We start from the raw sequence: 19,387 nt of genomic DNA on the forward strand, positions 1-19,387 counted from the left end.
GGTCTTGCTTTGTTGCCCAGGTCTTAAACAATCCTTTCACTTCGGTGTCCCAAAGTGCTGGGATTACAGGCATGAGCCACCACACCCAACCCAACTGTTTGTTTTTTGATTGAATTCTAGTCCCTAGGCCCCAAACAAATTGAGGAGTGACTTCAGAAGAAAAGCTGTTTAAACTTGAATCTCACATCATGTATTTCCCTTTTTCCAAGGCTTATAGTTCCCGAATTTCTGCCTGGTTTTGGCTACTCTCCAAGGACATGATATGGTTGTTTTAATATTTTGTCCATAGTTTACAGTTGTTATCAACAGGTGTTTTTTTTCTGATACAAACTATCCTGCCATTATCAGAGCTAGAAGTAAAAAGTATTTAAAAATAAAGTAGTGATGTGTACCATCATTACTTCCATTCCCCATTATACTCGAAGTCTTAACAAGTGCAAAAATAAGCAAAAAGGAAAAGGTTTAAGAATTGGAATGAGGCTGGGCGCGGTGGCTCATGCCTGTAATCCCAGAACTTTGGGAGGCCTAGGCAGGTGGATCACCTGAGGTTAGGGGTTCGAGATCAGCCTGGTCAACATGGCGAAACCCCGTTTCTAATAAAAATACAAAAAATTAGCCGGGCATGGTGGTGCATACCTGTAGTCCCAGCTACTTGGGAGACTGAGGCAGAAGAATCTCTTGAACCTGGGAGGTGCAGGTTGCAGTGAGCCAATATTGTGCCACTGCACCTTAGCCTGGGCAACAGAGCAAGACTCCATCAAAAACAAAACAAAACAAAAAAAACCGAAAACAAAAACTAATTGGAATGGAATAAACAGAAATGGAATTATTTGCCCATGATATACAAATCTGAAAAAATCTATAGAAGCAGTTTTAATTAAAAAGAAGTTCAGGAAGGATGCTAGATATCAGAGCAATATTAAAAATTCTGTGGCTTTCTATCCATCAGCTTCACATCTTTTCAGTTGTATTTCAGAAGCAATAATTTTTGCCTCAGATTCCAAGCAACTTTACAGCCCACCGTTTGTCCACACTTCTCTGTTTTCTTGAGGCCGTTTGAGTTTTGTTCTCTGTTATTTGCTACCAGAAGAGCCTTGACTAACAGAGAGGTGTTTTCTTTGAGGTCAGGCTTAGGGGTCTTTTGCTCATGGGATGTGGCATGGACCTGCTTGAATGGAGCAAAGGATGCCAAACCAAAATGAGCTCTTGGGACAAAGACTGTGCCTTGTTCCCTGCAATGTCCCTAGCAGCTAGCACACGGGGGTGGGTGCGGAGTAGGTCTCAATCAACATTTATGGAAGGACCGTGGTTGCTATTTTTAACTCACTGAAGAACTCATATGGGGAGGAACTGACCCAGCCTGTGTAGGACATCTCCAAGAGTCAGTGCCATCTGAGGACAGACCAGTCAGAGCTGGAGGACCTTGGGCTCCTGCCCAGGGAGGATTTGGGTAGAGATTGGATGAACACCTGACAGAAATTTAAAGGGCGGATTCAAACAACAGTTAGGAATCTGGATTTTGACCTTCAGAAGGAAATGGAAAATGGAAGAAAAATGGAATCATCATGCGGTGGTCAGACTCCAAGATGGCCCCCAGTGATTCTTGCCTCCTAGAATTCATGCTGTTGTGTGGGTCCCTCCCTCATTGAATTGAGCAGGCTGTGTGGCCCACAGAATAAAGCGGAAGTCATAGGGGGTGATTTCCAAGACCAGATCATCCAGGCATTGCAGCTTGCGGGTGTTATTTTGGGGAAGCCAGCCATCATGCCATAAGGACACTCACACAGCCCTTGGGGAGGACCACATGGAGAGGAACAATCTTATTATTACTACTACTTTTGAGACAGGGTCTTTCTCTGTCCCCCAGGCTGCAGTGCAGTGGCGCAATCATAGCTCACTGCAGCCTCGAACTCCTCACCTCCAGCAATCCTCCCTCCTCAGCCTCCTGAGTAGCTGGGACTACAGGTGTACCCAGCTATACCTGGGCAATTAAAACCATCTTTTTTTTTTTAATAGAGATGGGGTCTCACTGTATTGCCCAGAGTGGCATCAAGCAATCAGCCTTGGCCTCCCAAGGTGCTGGGACTAGAGGCATGGGCCACTGCAGCCGGCCTGTGTTGCCTTTGATGTGCTACCTGAGACATGTGTTCTGGGCAATGTTCAGGTCCAGGGAATTCCCGCAGGTGGGGAGGTGTCCCAGCTTGCGTCAAAAAGAACGTCTCCTTTAAGGAGCACTTGGAGGACAAGACTCACTGCCTGTCTTTGGGTTACTACCAGGACAGTGCCTGGCACGGCGTGGGTGCCCTTTAAATGTTCTTTGATTAGTGAACAAATAAAGGTAAGCTTGCTAGCAGGTCCTCTGGCCCTTCGGTGCCACTTTGTGTTCTTCTGACTTTTTTAGTCTTCCTGGAACACTGTCCAGCAGAGGGCAGTGTTGTGCATCCCCGAATGCATGAACATTCATCAGGTGAAATAGGGAGTTGTTTCAAGTTCCACGGGGCTCTGATTTTTAGAGGTCTCGCTCTGTTACCCAGGCTGGAGCTCAGTGGCACAATCATGGCTCACTGCAGCCTTGAACCCCTGGGCTTAGCGATTCTCCTGCATCAGCCTCCTGAGTAGCTGAGCCTACAGACATGTGCCACCACGCCCGGCTTATTTTTACTTTTTTTTTTTTTTTGTAGAGACAGGGTCTCTGTATGTTGCCCAGGCTGGTCTGGAACTCCTAGCCTCAAGCGATTCTCCCGTATCAGTCTTCCAAAGTGTGTTATTTTGGGAATAATTGCTTCTTGCCACAAGCCCTAGACTTATACATGATGAGAAAACTACATCCACAAAGCACAACTAAGTATTTTTTTAAGCCAAGTATTTAGTGGCTGTTGATACAGATAAATAAATGGATTCACCTTATCTTAGCAATAGCACAATGCCACTTGTACTAGCACACTAAAAGCTTGGGTAAATAGAATTTGTTTTCCTTCTGATTTCCAATAGTAACCAAAATGTTTGAGGACATTTCAGAAGGAGTTCAAAAATCTAGAAAATATGCTGTAAGAATTATGATAAGAATAATTAATCGGGCTGGGTGTGGTGGCTCATTCTTGTAATCTCAGCAATTTGGGAGGCCCAGGTGGGTGGATCACCTGAGGTCGGGAGTTTGAGACCAGCCTGGCCAACATGGTGAAGCCCCGTCTCTACTAAAAATACAAAAATTAGCTGGGAGTGGTGGTGCATGTCTGTAGTCCCAGCTACTCTGGAGGCTGAGTCAGGAGAATCACTTGAACTTGGGAGGTGGAGGCTGCAGTGAGCCTAGATTGTGCCACCGCACTCCAGCCTGGGTGACAGAGTAAGTCTTTGTCTCAAAAGAACAACAACAACAAAAAGAATAATTGATCACATGGACAAACCTTGAAAACATTATGCTAAATGAAAGAGGCCAGTCATAAAAGACCACATATTGTATGATACCATTTCTGTGAAATGTCTGGAATAAGCTAATCTATAAAGACAGAGATCAGTGGTTGCCTAGAGATGGTGGGAGACCTGGGGAGATGGCGGGAGACTGGGGAATATCAGCTAAAGGGTGTGGAGTTTCTTTTGGGGGTGATAAAAATGTTTTAAAATTAGGTTGTGGTGATAGTGCCAAATTCTGTGAGTATCCTAAAAACCACTGGACTGCATACTTTCAATGGGTGAATTCTATCTCAAAGCTGTAAAAAAGAATACTTGTGTTCAGCTACAGTTTTACATTTATCTTTTTGTCCTTGTGATTTAGTCTCTGCAACTGTGTTAGTCATCTGTGATGGAGACGATGATTTTTCTGAGGATCGAACATACCATTGTCCATACGTCCTGGAGAGCATGTGCCAGCAGGGATGCATTGTAGGAACATGACTGTTCCAGTGCTCGGCAGCCAGTGGATTTTCTGATCGTTGCCATGGAGCTGCCAGGGGCTCATCTGTTGTCCCCATTCACAGATAATGACCAGGTCCAGATAAGAGTGTGTAGTTTCATTCTAATCACTGGTCCAACTATTAGAGCCATGAGAGCTGACCCAGAGATTGGCATGGTACCCCCACAGCCCTGCTGGCATTAGCTGGAGATCTGTGACCGCTTGTGGCTGTGAGAAACAGCAGCCGCTGGATGACACAGGTGGCAAGGCCTTGCTTCCAATTCTCACTCAACTTGCGTCCAAGATCTGCCTTCCTCCAACTCGCACAACAGCCCCTGTAGTAAGCACCTCCCAAAGGGTGGAACCGATCAACCCAGCAATGTGGGACAAAGCAAAATCCATCTTTAGAGGAAGCATCTTTGGCTGGCAGTTGGGAGGCTTGGCTTCTAGACCTGGATTTGCTAGTTGAATTGACCAAGATCACGCCACTAAATCTCTGACCTTGGGTATGTTAATAGATTGAGTCTTATATGGGAAACCAAGGCTTAGACCTTTGAGGTCATTCTCAGTTCTAAATTCCATGAGCTATTGGCCTACACTCTTGAGAACAAATGTAGTTCACCCAATGAAGGCCAAGGTGGCAATTTCTGTTTGTGTCTTACCTGTCGGCTGCCTCTGTTGTTTGCAGTAGTTGTAATTTGAAAAGCTGTGGCCCAGCCTAGGTGCCTGATCCTTTGAGTCCGAGGGTAGAGATGAGATTGGGAGCATGATGAGGGCACTGGAGCAGCTGCCTTTGAGAGCCAGAGTCCCTCGTTTGGCCTCCGTAGTTTGCCCCGTATCTTAGTTAAAGGGAAAATTCTACCTGTTATGTAATATTTGCAACAAGAGGACATAACTTATGGCATCTTGAATTGCCTTGCTGTTTGGAACAGTGTCTCAGTGTTTGCTCCTTGTGCAAAAGATGACCGTTGGTGTGTTCCTTCAGGGCCTCTGGTCGCTTCATGAGGGGATAAAAGTGCAGCTGTGAGCAGCGGCCTTCCTCTCCACTCCATGGAGTTTCGTTTCCCGACTACCTCCCCATTGCAGCTAACTTCCACGGGGCAGAGGCTGGTCCTGAAGAAATGGCCTTTATTTGCACCCAGCAGTCCTGAAGGCCCCTGTGAAGCGCCTCATGGAATGAACCTGAAAGAAAAGAACTCTTGTCAGGCTGCAGAACACCTTTTTTTTTTTTTTTCTTTTTGAGACAGGGTCTTGCCATGTTGCCCAGGCTGGGGTGCTGTGGTGCAATCATAGCTCACTACATCCCCAACCTATGGGCTCAAGCGATTCTCCTGCCTCAGCTTCTTGAGTAGTTAGGACTAGAGGGGCACACCACCATACCTGGCTATTTTTCTAAAACTTTTTGCAGAAACAAGGTCTTGCTATGTTGCCCAGGCTGGTCTCGAAGGCCTGGCCTCAACTGATCTTCCCGCCTCAGTCTCCCAAAGTGCTGGAATCACAGACACGAACCACTGCACCTGGGCAAGCACCAATTTTTGAGCATTGTTTTAAACACCAGGCATTACATATGTTATATAATGCAATTTTCACAACAACACTGTATTAGTCCATTCTCACACTGCCTAAAGAACTACCTTAGACTGAGTAATTTATGAAGAAAAGAGCTTTAATTGACTTACAGTTCTGCAAGCTGTACAGTAAGCATGGCTGGGAGGCCACAGGAAGCTTACAATCATGGTGAAAGGGTGAAGGGGAAGCAAGCACATCTTCACATGGAGACAGGAGAGATAGTGCAAAGGTGAAGTACTACACACTTTAAAACAACTAGATCTCGTGAGAACTCACTCACTATCGCGAGAACAGCAAGGGGGAAATCCACCCTCACGATCCAGTCACCTCCTACCAGGCCCTTCCTCCAACACTGAAGATCACAATTCAACGTGAGATTTCGGTGGGGACTGTCATGCGCGTCCGTGTGAAGAGACCACCAAACAGGCCTTGTGTGAGCAATAAAGCTTTTTAATCACCTGGGTGCAGGCGGGCTGAGTTCGAAAAGAGAGTCAGCGAAGGGAGATAAGGGTGGGGCCGTTTTACAGGATTTGGGTAGGTAAAGAAAAATTCCACTCAAAGGGGTGCAGGAGTGGGGGTCACAGGGTACTCAGTCGGGGAGCTTTTTGAGCCAGGATGAGTCAGGAAAAGGAATTTCACAAGATAATGTCATCGCTTAAGGCAAGGACCGGCCATTTTCACTTCTTTTGTGGTGGAATGCCATCAGTTAAGGCAAAGCAGGGCATTTGCACTTCTTTTGTGATTCTTCAGTTACTTCGGGCCATCTGGGCGTATATGTGCAAGTCACAGGGGATGCGATGGCTTGGCTTGGGCTCTGAGGCCTGACAGGTACACAGACCTAAACCGTATCAAACACTTTGAGGTAGGTGCTATTATTCTTACTGTAAAGGAGGAAATTGAGGTTCAGAGAAGTTAGACAACATGGCCACGGCAGCACAGTGGGTAAATGGCAGAGTTGAGATGAAAATCGGTATCTGCCTGACTGCAGAGTCATTGCTCTGTGTAACCCTCTCTCAACATTTTGTAGTATTTTCGACCAGTCTTTTTGTCCACACAGTTTTTTTTGTTTGTTTATTTTGTTTTGTTTTATAATTGCATAATTGAGATCATACTGTATAAGCATTTTCTAGAGGTCTTCTACTTGCCAGAATCCCTGAGCCCTTGGGGGTTAGACCGATACAGAAATTCACACTATAGAGAACCATTTCTGGAGGACTCTTTTGAACTCTACTGGTGTGGAAGGTCTTCCTCTATTTGTCAAGGAGAAGCCATGGTCTCTATTTCTTTCCACTTATTTCTTTAGCCTTGATCTCTTCAAGCTTTACTTGCAATTCCTTTGCCTAAAACAGCAAAGACACCAAAGAGAGTAATCTTTATCTGGAATGGTCTCCACTAGGCTGTCTAGAGAGCCCTGGCTAGGAGCCAGGAAACTTGGCCTCATATGAAGATCCAGCCATATGGGGGCTTCCTGGTACCTGAAATGTATGAGAAAGACATTGGGGTACATGTCCCCGGAACTGGGGAGTGATAAGGAAGGCTTTGAGTGCAGCTAGACTCTGCTACGAGGAAGACAGTGCAACAACTGTCTCTTGCCTGGTCACAGGGGGCTGAAGGTTGGGGCTACCATGGGACCCACCCCCTCCACCATGGTGTCTTTCCTTCTTATCTTCATACAAAGGCTTGGCTTTAGAGGGTGCAATAGCCTACCTTCATACCCACCCCTTTCTTTTTGCTGCTTCCAGCTTTTAGGAACATCAAATAAAGGCTCTTTCAAGAGGTTCCTCTTGAGGCAAACAGTCAGGAAGCAACATTGAGTTCTGCGGTTCCAGTTGGTGAACAAGCTCAATGGGATTCAGTCATTTTAATAGAGTGACACTCTTTCTCGAGATTAGACTGTCCTGGGCTGGATCCCTCACACTCATAGGACATCAGACTTAAGCTACCAGAAAAATCATACCAAGAAAATGTAAGTAAAAGATAAAAAAAGCTCCAGTTCTGCTTTCTTACTTCTGCTAAGGATATTTACAGATAAGACTGTGCCAGGAGGGCTGGGATCACAGGTACTCAGCAAGTATACGTTGAATTGAATTCAGAAAAGCTATCGTGATTCTTTTTGGTCAAGGGAGAATGATTTTTCCTTGTTCTGCCTGTTTCCAAAGAGGAGATGCCTTCTAAATCTGTGGCCTGGTGGAGGAGTATTGGAGAGAAAAGTTTCACTTCTGTTCCCACGGTTTCAATACTTGTTCACATGGTTGGCTGATGGACTCACAAGGCCCAATAATCCTTGAACCACATAACTGGGGATGGAGTTTAGAAGAAAAAAAATATTCTAACATATCTATCTTGACTGTCTCATGGTCAACAAGGAGTCCATAGGCTCTCCTATGTTTCCAGCTTCCATGAGTAAGCTCACCTGGGTCAGAATAAGGATCAGTTTTTAAGAAGTAACTGGAAGCCTGGGCAACATAGTGAGACCCTGTCTCTACAAAAAATAAAAAGATTACCTGGGCATGGTGTTATGTCCCTATAGTCCTAACTTCTTGGGAGACTGCAGACGGGGGATGATCCCAGGAAATTAAAGAGGGTTGCTGTGAGTTATGATTGCACCACTGTACCCCAGCCTGGGCAACAGAGTGAGATCCTATATCTAAAAAAAAAAAGTGACTGGGTACATGAGGCAGGCCTGTGACTCTTCCTGAAGCTGGCAGGGTAACAGGAGATATCAGATATCTGGTCCAAGGCACATGTTCCAATATAGTTTAGCAGAGAGCCCTACTCTTTGGGGTTAGTAGGTACTCTCTGGCCCATTAGTAAGAATGATTCTCTGGTATCCATTTGGCCACTCACTGCGTGCTCTCTTATCAGCTGGAATTTTGTTTTCATTTTTTTTTTCTTTTTTTTTATTATTATACTTTAAGTTCTAGGGTACATGTGCATAACGTGCAGGTTTGTTACATATGTATACGTGTGCCATGTTGCTGTGCTGCACCCATCATCTCGTCAGCACCCATCAACTCGTCCTTTACATCAGGTATAACTCCCAATGTAATCCCTCTCCCTTCCCCTCCCCATGATAGGCCCCGGTGTGTGATGTTCCCCTTCCCGAGTCCAAGTGATCTCATTGTTCAGTTTCCACCTATGAGTGAGAACATGCAGTGTTTGGTTTTCTGTTCTTGCGATAGTTTGCTGAGAATGATGGTTTCCAGCTGCATCCATGTCCCTACAAAGGACACAAATTCATCCTTTTTTATGGCTGCATAGTATTCCATGGTGTATATGTGCCACATTTTCTTAATCCAGTCTGTCACTGATGGACATTTGGGTTGATCCCAAGTCTTTGCTATTGTGAATAGTGCCGCAGTGAACATACGTGTGCATGTATCTTTATAGCAGCATGATTTATAATCCTTTGGGTATATACCCAGTAATGGGATGGCTGGGTCATATGGTACTTCTAGTTCTAGTTCTAGATCCTTGAGGAATCGCCATACTGTTTTCCATAATGGTTGAACTAATTTACAATCCCACCAACAGTGTAAAAGTGTTTCTATTTCTCCACATCCTCTCCAGCACCTATTGTTTCCTGACTTTTTAATGATTGCCATTCTAACTGGTGTGAGATGGTATCTCATTGTGGTTTTGATTTGCATTTCTCTGATGGCCGGTGATGATGAGCATTTTTTCATGTGTCTGTTGGCTGTATGCATGTCTGCTTTTGAGAAATGTCTGTTCATATCCCTTGCCCACTTTTTGATGGGGTTGTTTGTTTTTTTCTTGTAAATTTGTTTGAGTTCTTTGTAGGTTCTGGATATTAGCCCTTTGTCAGATGAGTAGATTGCAAAAATTTTCTCCCATTCTGTAGGTTGCCTGTTCACTCTGATGGTAGTTTCTTTTATCAGCTGGAATTTTGAAAGAAAGGGAAAGTGAACTTTAGGCCCCCAAACCTCTAGCAATTCCCAAAGTATTAGTCCTTTTAAAAAATTATTCTTATTTTTATTTTTATTTTTATCCTTTTGAGACAGGGTCTTGCTCTATTGCCCAGGTTGGAGTGCAATGCTACAATCATGGCTCACTCCAGCCTCAACTTCCTGGGCTCAAGCAATCCTCCTGCTTCAGCCTCCCAAGTAGCCGAAACTACAGGCACGTGCTACCATGCCTGGCTAATTAAAAAAATTTTTTTTCTTTCTTTCTTTCTTTTTTTTTGTAGAGAGAGGGTCTTTTTATGTTGTCCAGGCTGGTGTTAAACACTTGGGCTCAAGTTATCCTCCCAGGCTGGTCTTTGACACCTGGGCTCAAGCGATTCACCTTGGCCTCCCAAAGTGTTGGGATCATAGGTGTGAGCCACCATGCCCGGCATGGTATTTGTCCTTGAGCTTAGGTTACAACTGCTCTCGAGGCACCTCTCTATTTCCTTCTTTCCTTCCTTCCTTCCTTCCTTCCTTCCTTCCTTCCTTCCTTCCTTCCTTCTTTCCTTCCTTCCTTCCTTCCTTCCTTCCTTCCTTCCTTCCTTCCTTCCTTCCTTCCTTCCTTCCTTCCTTCCTTTTTCTTTCTTTCTTTCTTTCTTTCTTTCTTTCTTTCTTTCTTTCTTTCTTTCTTTCTTTCTTTCTTTCTTTCTTTCTTTCTTTTTCTTTCTTTCTTTTCTTTCTCTCTCTCTCTCCTTTCTTCTTTCTTTTTCTTTCTCTCTCTCCTTTCTTTCTCTTCTTTCCTTTCTTTCTTTCTTTCTTTCTTTTCTTTCTCTCTCTCCTTTCTTTCTCTCTCTTCTTTCTTTCTCTCTCTTCTTTCTTCTTTCTTTCTTTCTTTTTCTTTCTCTCTCTCCCCTTCCTTCCTTCCTTCCTTCCTTCCTTCCTTCCTTCCTTCCTTCCTTCCTTCCTTCCTTCCTTTCTCTCTCTCTCTCTCTCTCTCTCTTTCTTTCTTTCTTTCTTTCTTTCTTTCTTTCTTTCTTTCTTTCTTTCTTTCTTTCTTTCTTTTTTTCTCTCATTCTTCTTTCTTTCTCTCTTTCTCTTTCTCTCTCTCTCTCTCTCTCTTTCAGATGGAGTCTCGATCTTGTTGCCCAGTCTGGAGTGCAGTGGGGCGATCTCGGCTCACTGCAACCTCTGCCTCCTGGGTTCAAGCAATTCTCCTGCCTCAGTCTCCCAAGTAGCTGGGATTATAGGCACCTGCCACCACACCTGGCTAATTTTTGTGTTTTCAGTAGAGACAGGGTTTCACCATGTTGGCTAGTCTGGTCTCAAACTCTCTGACCTCAGGTGACCCACCCATCTCGGCCTCCCAGAGTGATGGCATTACAGGCATGAACCACTGCACCTGGTCACCTCTCTATTTTCTCATTCCCCAGCTAGGGAGTTTTCTTTCCTGGTCTCAACACCCACAAGCAGCTTCCTGTCCCAGTCTTTTTCACATGTGTTAAAACTTTTACAACCCCCTATTTTGGTCCTCTTCTGAGGTCTACTCACCTTGTCTATTTTCACATCATTCTCCCCAACTGTCTAGCCCCATAGATCCTTGCTCATCCCTCACCCATATCAAAGATGAAGGAGACAGGAGGCTGAGGCAGGAGATCACTTGAGCTCAAAGAGTTCAAGGCTGCAGTGAGCTATGATCACACCACTCCACTTCAGCCAGGGCAACAGAACAAGACCCTATCTCCAGAAAGAAAGAAGAGGAAGGAGAGATACATCCACATCGATGATGATTATAAAGCATGATACACACATGATACATAATGAGAATACTCCCGTGAATGTGGCTAGATTCTGAGTCCATTAAAATTTTGTATGGAAGTAAAACAAATGTTGCTCCAGTTGCATTCTGTAACTTTATGACTAAAGTACCTGATGAAAACAATTAAATTTGACGTTTTATAAGGAAATCTACTAGCTATCACATAGTAGGTAATCAGTGAATATTTGTTGAATGAATGAAGAAGTTGGAGAAAATATAAATGATTTTAATATAAAATTTTAAAACTTTAAATTTTTCAAAAACACTTTTTTTTTTAGACCTACATACAAGTGAAGAGGTAGTATGACTAAATCTTATTGTATTGTATCTGGGCGCGGTGGCTCACTCCTATAATCCCAGCACTTTGGAAGGCCAAGGCAGGAAGATCACTTGAGGTCAGGAGTTCGAGACCAGCCTGGCCAACATGGTGAAACTCAGTCTCTACCAAAAATATAAAAAATTAGCCAGGCATGGTGGTGCACACCTGTAATTCCAGCTACTTGGGAGGCTGAGGCAGGAGAATCGCTTGAACCCTGGAGACGGAAGTTGCAGTGAGCCGAGATTGCGCCACTGTACTCCATCCAGCCTGGGCGACAGAACAAGGCTCCATCAAACAAACAAAAAAGTTATTGTATTGTAAAAAGGGGTGTAATATAGACGATTTACAGGTTTATATATATTATTACTACAGCCCTTATATTGAGAATTTTATTAAGTCACATGTTGCATAATGACTTTTCTGTCAATGATGAACTACGTATACAATGGTGGTCCCATAAGAGTATAATATTGTATTTTTACTATACCTTTTCTATGCTTAGATATGTTTAGATACATACATACTTATTGTTTTACCTTTGCCGGCAGTGTTCAGTACAGTCACATGCTGTACAGGTTTGTAGCTTGGAGCAATAGGCTGTATCATCTAGCCTAGGTGTGTAGCAGGCTATATCCTCTAGGTATCTGTAAGTACGTTCTGTGATATTCATATAATGACGAAATAGCCTAACAATGGCAACAGAGTGAGACTCCGCCTCCAAAAGTAAAAATAAAAAAGAACATATGCTTATTGTTAAGCAACACATGACTGTATATCCACATTTAGTCCAGTAACAGTTAACTTTTTTTTCTTTTTCTTGAGACAGAGTTTAGCTCTTGTTGCAAACTGGCTGGATGGCAGTGGTGCGATCTCGACTTGCTGCAGCCTCCACCTCCCAGATTCAAGAGATTCTCCTGCCTCAGCCTCCCGAGTAGCTGGGATTATAGGTGTGTGCCACCACGCCCGGCTAATTTTTGTATTTTTAATAGAGACGGGGTTTCACCATGTTGGCCAGGCTGGTCTCAAACTCCTGACCTCAGGTGATCCACCCACTTAGGCCTCCCAAAGTGCTGGGATTACAGGCATGAGTCACTATGCCCAGCCACAGTTAACTTTCTCTTAAGCGGAATGGCCACAGATCAATCTAGCTTATGCACAAATGTGTATGTAGACATTGCCACTTAAACTTTCTTCCCTCAATTCCTTACTTTAAAATGAAATTTATGCCTGGATTTAAAAAATGATTAAATTAAAATAGCAAAAACTTTCTAAATCCTGTGATTAAAATTTTTTTTTTTGTAGAGACAGGGTCTTGCTATGTTGCCCAGGCTGATCTTAAACACTTGTGCTCAAGTGATCCTCCCACTTTGGCCTCCCAAAGTATTGGGATTATAGGTGTGAGCCACCATCCCCGGCATGGTATTAGTCCTTGAGTTAATACTTAGAGTCTTGCTCTGTTGCCCAGGCTGGGGTACAGTGGTGCAATCATAGCCACTGCAGCCTTAATCTCCTGGCCTCAACCCATCTTCCCTCTTCAGCCTCCCAAGAAACTAGGACTGCGGGAACATACTACCATGCCTAGGTAATTAAAAACAGAGGTTGTGCATTATTTGTCTGTCTGCCAAGACAAGTGTAAGGCCGCCTATTTCCCTCCCATTCAAGAAAGTGTAGAGCTTTTACTTTTGGTCGAGATAAAAGAACAGAGATCAGATTTCCCAGATAGGCTTGGACACACACAAAAAGACAAAATATGTAAAAAACAATAAAAACCAGTTTCAAAATGCTGGATATCAGAGAAGAAGGGACCATTATCCCTAAGAGATGAAATGAAATGAAAAAGAAATGAGGCAGGCCCTACAATTGCTCTGCTTACTCCCCTGAGAGTATCCAGGCAGTGCTGTGGGAATGGGAAACCCAAGCAGAGCCAGGAAGCCTTCTCGAGTTGAGAAGAGATAGCTGGCATTCCGGGGAGATGAAGGTGGCTGGAATTCAAAGGACTAAGCAACAGACAGAAGGAAGCCGCACAGAGGAATCCTGAGTTACCAGAGGGCGACCCTCAGCTATTCAGCTGGATATTGATTAGTGTACGGAAGTCGGGAAACTACTCAAGGCGGGAGAAAGAACCATCTGAAAGGATTAGTGGTCATGATGCTTGACACACACACAGGACTGGGAATAGTGTCTGTTCCCACCAGCCAGAATAGAAAACCTCACAATTCATGGGACAGAAGGTAGAGTTCACAGGTCTTTCCTCAACAGGAGAATAATTAACTCTAGATTAATCACAGCTCTTGCCTCACCTAAAAAAACCTTAAAATCAAGACCCAAATGGATAAACTATTTCTAAATAGTTGTGTCCCAGAAAAAAAAAATCAAGAATACTTATAAAAATTTAAAAATAGCCAGCATCCAATAAGGTAAAATTCACAATGTGAACTCACATCCAATCTAAAATTACCAGACATGCAAAGATGCAGAAAAATATGACTCATGATGAGAAGAAAAATCAATTGTAAAAACCACCCCAGAACTGACGATGGTGTCAGAATGAACAGATAGGATGTAAAACAAGTATTGTAATTGTATTACATATATGCAAAAGTGAAGAAGAGACATGGGGACTGTAATAAAAAATTTGCAGTGAGCCAAGATTGCGTCATTGCACGCCAGCCTGGGCAACAGGGCGAGACTCTGTCTCAAAAAAAAATTTTAAACCAAACTTTCAGAAATGAAACCCACAATGTCTGAGACAATAGACAGGAAAGTGTTAATAACAAATTAAACATTTCAGAATAAAAGATTAGTGAACTTGAAGATAATTATCCAAAATGAACCACCGAGAGAAAAGAGAGAAAACAAGGAAGAGAGTATCAGTGAATTGTTTAGACAACTTCAAGTAACTGAAAAAATGTGTAACTGGAGTCTGCAATGGAGAGAAGGGATTGCAGAAAAGTATTTGAAAAAATAATGGCTGAAAATTTAGAAATTTGATGAAAACTGTAAACTCACAGATCTAGGAATCTCAATAAACCCAAGGCACAAGAAGCACCAGGGGAGGGTCTGGTGTGGTGGTTCACGCCTGTAATCCCGGCACTTGGGGAGGCCGAGGCAGGCGGATCACCTGAGTTCAGGAGTTCAAGACCAGCCTGGTCAACATGGCGAAACTCCATCTCTACTAAAAATACAAAAATTAGCCAAGCATGGTGGTGGGTGCCTGTAGTCCCAGCTATTTGGGAGGCTGAGACAGGAGAATCACTTGAACCTGGGAGACGGAGGTTGCAGTGAGCTGACATCACGCCACTGCACTCCAGCTTGGGTGACAGAGCAAGACTTTGTCTCAAAAGAAAAAGAAAAAAAAAGTTAAGAAACAAAAAGCTACAACAAACAACAAAAACAGAAAAACCCCACAAAAAACATCAGGGGAAAATAAGAATGACACCAAAGCATATCATAATCAAACTACTCAAAACCAGTGATAAAGAAAAAAAAAATCTTAAAAACAGCCAGAGGAAAAATAAACATGTTATATATAAAAGAAACAAAATAAGAATGACAGTGGCGTTCTTGTAAGGAACAAAGTAAGTGAGAGGACAATGGAACATCTCTAAAATATTAAACAAGTAAACAAACCCTTTCCACTAGAAGTCAATGTTCAGCAAGAATATCTTTCAAAAATGAAAGTGAAAGAAAGAGTTCTTTGGAAACAGAAAATTGAAAGAATTAATCAAAAACCATATCTGCAATAAATGAAGTGTTTAAGAAATATTTTCAGGAAGAAAGAAAATGAGACCAGAAGGAAATACAGATTTACACAAAGGAATGAAGAGTACTGGGAATGGTAACTACATAAGTAAATATATATATATTTTTCTTATTGTTTAAATCTCTTTAAAAGATACTGACTTTTTATGTAAAAATATGAATAATGGAGTATTGGATGTATAACATCTGGAAAAGTGAAGTATATGACAACAATAGTGCAAAGGTTAGGAGTGGAGAAATTGAAGAGTACTATTATAATGTTCTTATATATCAAATGGTATAATATCATTTGAAGGTAGACTGTCATAAAGATATATTCCATAAACCCTGATCAGCCACTAAAATAGCAAAAAAAAAAAAAAAAAAAAAAAAAAAAGCCAACAAAGGGGGATTAAATGGAATAAAAGAAAAAATTCAGGCCAGGCGCGGTGGCTCACGCTTATAATCCCAGCACTTTGGGAGGCTGAGGTGGGCGGATCACGAGGTCAGGAGATCGAGACCATCCTAGCTAACACGGTGAAACCCTATCTCTACTAAAAATACAAAAATTAGCAGGGCGAGGTGGCAGGCGCCTATAGTCCCAGCTACTGGGGAGGCTGAGGCAGGAGAATGGCATGAACCCAGGGGGCAGAGGTTGCAGTGAGCCGAGATCGCGTCACTGCACTCCAGCCTGGGCAACAGAGTGAGACTCCGCCTCAAAAAATAAAAATAAAAAAAAAAATAAAAAAGAAAGAATTCAATTCATTCAAAAGAAGCTAGAAACAGAGTAAAAAGTGACCAAGGAACAGATGGAACAAATAGAAAACAAATACTATCATGATAGGCTTAGACCTAATTATATCATAACTACACTAAACAGAAATGGTCTAAACACTCTAATAAAAAGGCAAAGAATTTCAGTTTGGATAAAAAAGCAAGAACCCTTTACATATCGCCTATAAGAATCACACTTTAAATATAAAAATCTAAATAGATCAGAAGCAAATGATATTAACACTACTGAAAATGAAGTTGAATGGCTCTATTAATATCAGACTAAGTAGATTTCAGAATCAAGAATATTTCCAGAGATTAAAAAAGTCCATTTTACAATAATAAAGATGTTGATTAATCAATAATTCTAAATATTTATGTTCCTAATAACAGAGCTTTGAAATACCTGAAAGCAGAAACTGATGTAACTGCAAGGAGAAACACACAAATTCACAATTATAATTGAATATTTTAATACCTCTATGTCAATATTTGAGAAAACAAGTAGACAGAAAATCTAAGATAATAAAGATGTGAAAAACACTATCAACCAAGTTGATCTAAATGATATTTATAGAACATACAAGTCTCAAATGTCAAAGTATACAAATAATAAAAAATGTCCTATGACCAAAATGAAATTAAATTAGACATCAAGTTAAATTCTAAATCAATAACAGAAAGGCTTCCTGAAAATTCCCAAATACGTGGAAATCAAATAACACACTTTAAGAAAACCCACGGGTTAAAGAAGAAATCAAAATTGAAATTAGAAAGCACTTAGAATTGAATGAAAATCAAAATACAACACATCAGAATGTGTTGCATGCCATGAAAGCAGTATTTAGAGAAACACTAACAGCACTAACAAGTATATTAGAGAAGAAAGTTCTTAAATTACCTAAGCTTCCACCTTGAGACACTAGAAAATGAAGAGCAAAATAAACCCAAAATGAGTTTTTAAAAATAGGAATAATAAGATCCGAATGAAAAATCAGCAAAATAGAAAACAGAAAAACAATACAGAATATCAATAAAATCAAAAGTTTGTTCTTTAATAAGATTGGTGAAGTCACCTGGGCACAGTGGTTCACACTTGCAATCCCAGCACTTTGGGAGGCCCTAGGCTGGCAGATTGCTTTGAGTTCAGGAGTTCCAGGCCAGCCTGGCCAACATGAAGAAACCCTGTCTCTACTAAAAATACAAAAATTAGGCTGGGTGCGGTGGCTTCAGTCTGTAATCCCAGCACTTTGGGAGGCCGACGCAGGCGGATCACTTGAGGTCAGGAGTTTGAGACCAGCCTGGACAACATGGCAAAATCTATCTCTACTAAAAAAACAAAAATTAGCCGTGCCTAGTGGCCCACGCCTGTAATTCCAGCTACTCAGGAGGCTGAGGCAGGAGAATCGCTTGAACCCGGGAAGTGAGCCGAGATCACGCCACTGTACGGGCAACAGAGTGAGACTCTCAAAAAACAGCAAAAAAAAAAAAAGTAAAATTGATAGACATCTAGCCAGATTTATCAGGATACACATTACCAATATCAGGAATGAGAGAGGTGACATCATTAGAGATTCCATATACAGTAAGTGAATTATAAAAAATATGATGAACAATATTTTTTGGCCAATGAATTTGACAATGTAAATGAAACAGGCAAATTCTTTGGAAGACATAAGCTATCAAAGTTCTCTTAAAAAGAAATCAATAATCTGAAAAGCCCTATGTCTAGTGAAGAAATTCAATTTGTAGTTTAAAACATTCACAGAAAGAAAATTCCAGAATGTTCTGAATTCTACTGATTCAGATGATGAATTCTGAATTCTACTGAATTCTGAATTAATGAAGACAAAATATCAATACCATACAAACTCTCCTAGAAAATGGAAAGGGAGACAATATTTCCCCACTCATTAACACCAAAACAAGATAAAGACATAAGAAAAAGAAGAAAAAAACAATAGTCCAATATCCTGCATAGATATAGATGCAAAAATTCTAAACAAATCTTCAGGAAATCAAATCTAACAATATATAAATACAAAGAAGGTGAAACATTAAAAACATTTATCTCAAGAATGAAGGGTTAGTTTAATATTTGAAAATCAGTCAATGTAATCCACGCTCAATAGACACAGTAAAACATTTATCAAAATCCATCATCGATTCCTGACAAGTACTCTCAGAAAACTAGGAATAGAAGGTAATGTTCTCAGTCTGATAAAGAACATCTGTTTCCCCTTAAGGAACACTCTCACCATTCTATTTAATAGTGCACTGGAGATTCTTGGCCGGTACCAAAAAGTAAGAGCAAGAAATGAAAGGCATCCATACTGGAAGGAAAAACATAAAATTGGAAAATTAATGCTACCTGATTTCAAGAATTACTATAAAGCTACAGCAGTTAAGCTAAGGTATTATTGGCATAAAAGTAGACAAAAGTGTCAACGGAATGGAATAGAAAGTTCAGAAATATACCCACACTTACATGGGCAATTAATTTTCAACAAATACAGAGTCAATTGAGTGGAGAGAGGCTAGTCTATTCAATAAATTGTGCTGTAGGCTGGGCTCAGTGGCTCATGCCTGTTATTCCAGCACTTTGGGAAGCCAAGGTGGGTGAATCACCTGAGGTCGGAAATTCCGTACCAGCCTGGCCAACATGATGAAACCCTGTCTCTACAAAAATACAAAAATTAACTGGGCATGGTGGCGTGTGCCTGTAGTCCTAGCTACTTGGGAGGCTGAGGTAGGAGAATCACTTGAACTGGGAGATGGAGGTTGCAGTGAGCCAAGATCGCACCACTGTACTCCAGCCTGGGTGACACAGCGAGACTCCATCTAAAAAAAAAAGAAAAAAAAAATTGTACTATAACAGTTGAATATCCATATGTAAAACCTAAAACTATAACATTTCTAGAAGAAAACGTAAGAGAAAACCTTTGTGACCTTATGTTAAGCAAAATTTCTTAAAAACAAAAAGTGTGATTAAAAAAACTACAAATAGGCTGGGGGCGGTGGCTAACACAGTGAAACCCCGTCTCTACTAAAAATACAAAAAATTAGCTGGGCGTGGTGGCAGGTGCCTGCAGTCCCAGTTACTTGGGAGGCTGAGGCAGGAGAATGGCGTGAACCCGGGAGGCAGAGCTTGCAGTGAGCTGAGATGGCCCCACTGCATTCCAGCCTGGGCTACAGAGCCAGACTCCGTCTCAAAAATAAAAAACAAACAAACAAACAAACAAAAAACTATAAATAGACAAATTAGAGTTCATCAAAATAAAAAAATTCATCTGTCTATAGGATACTGTTAAGGGAATGAAAAGACAAGGCATAGGAATATATTTGTGGGAAATAACTGGTAAATCATATTATAG

The 19,387-nt window shown here is 41.7% G+C and overlaps 1 protein-coding gene across 9 annotated transcripts in view; it reads left to right on the plus strand.

Moving 5' to 3' along the window:
• The window catches only part of CALN1 (calneuron 1), a 732,697-nt gene that overhangs the window by 7,612 nt on the left and 705,698 nt on the right, over nucleotides 1–19,387 (plus strand). For 6 of the 9 annotated variants that reach the window (XM_073012664.1, XM_073012665.1, XM_073012666.1 and 3 more), the window contains exon 2: nucleotides 7,201–7,424. The exons of the other annotated variants lie outside the window; for them this stretch is intronic. Coding sequence is in view for 1 of the 6 variants with exons in the window: in XM_008018290.3 (XP_008016481.1) it covers nucleotides 7,423–7,424 (2 nt within the window). In the remaining 5 variants the exon portion in view is untranslated. The remainder of the gene's footprint in view (nucleotides 1–7,200; nucleotides 7,425–19,387) is intronic. 9 annotated transcript variants of the gene reach the window in all.

This window comes from Chlorocebus sabaeus, chromosome 28, assembly GCF_047675955.1.
Source record: "Chlorocebus sabaeus isolate Y175 chromosome 28, mChlSab1.0.hap1, whole genome shotgun sequence".
Taxonomy (NCBI): domain Eukaryota; kingdom Metazoa; phylum Chordata; class Mammalia; order Primates; family Cercopithecidae; genus Chlorocebus; species Chlorocebus sabaeus.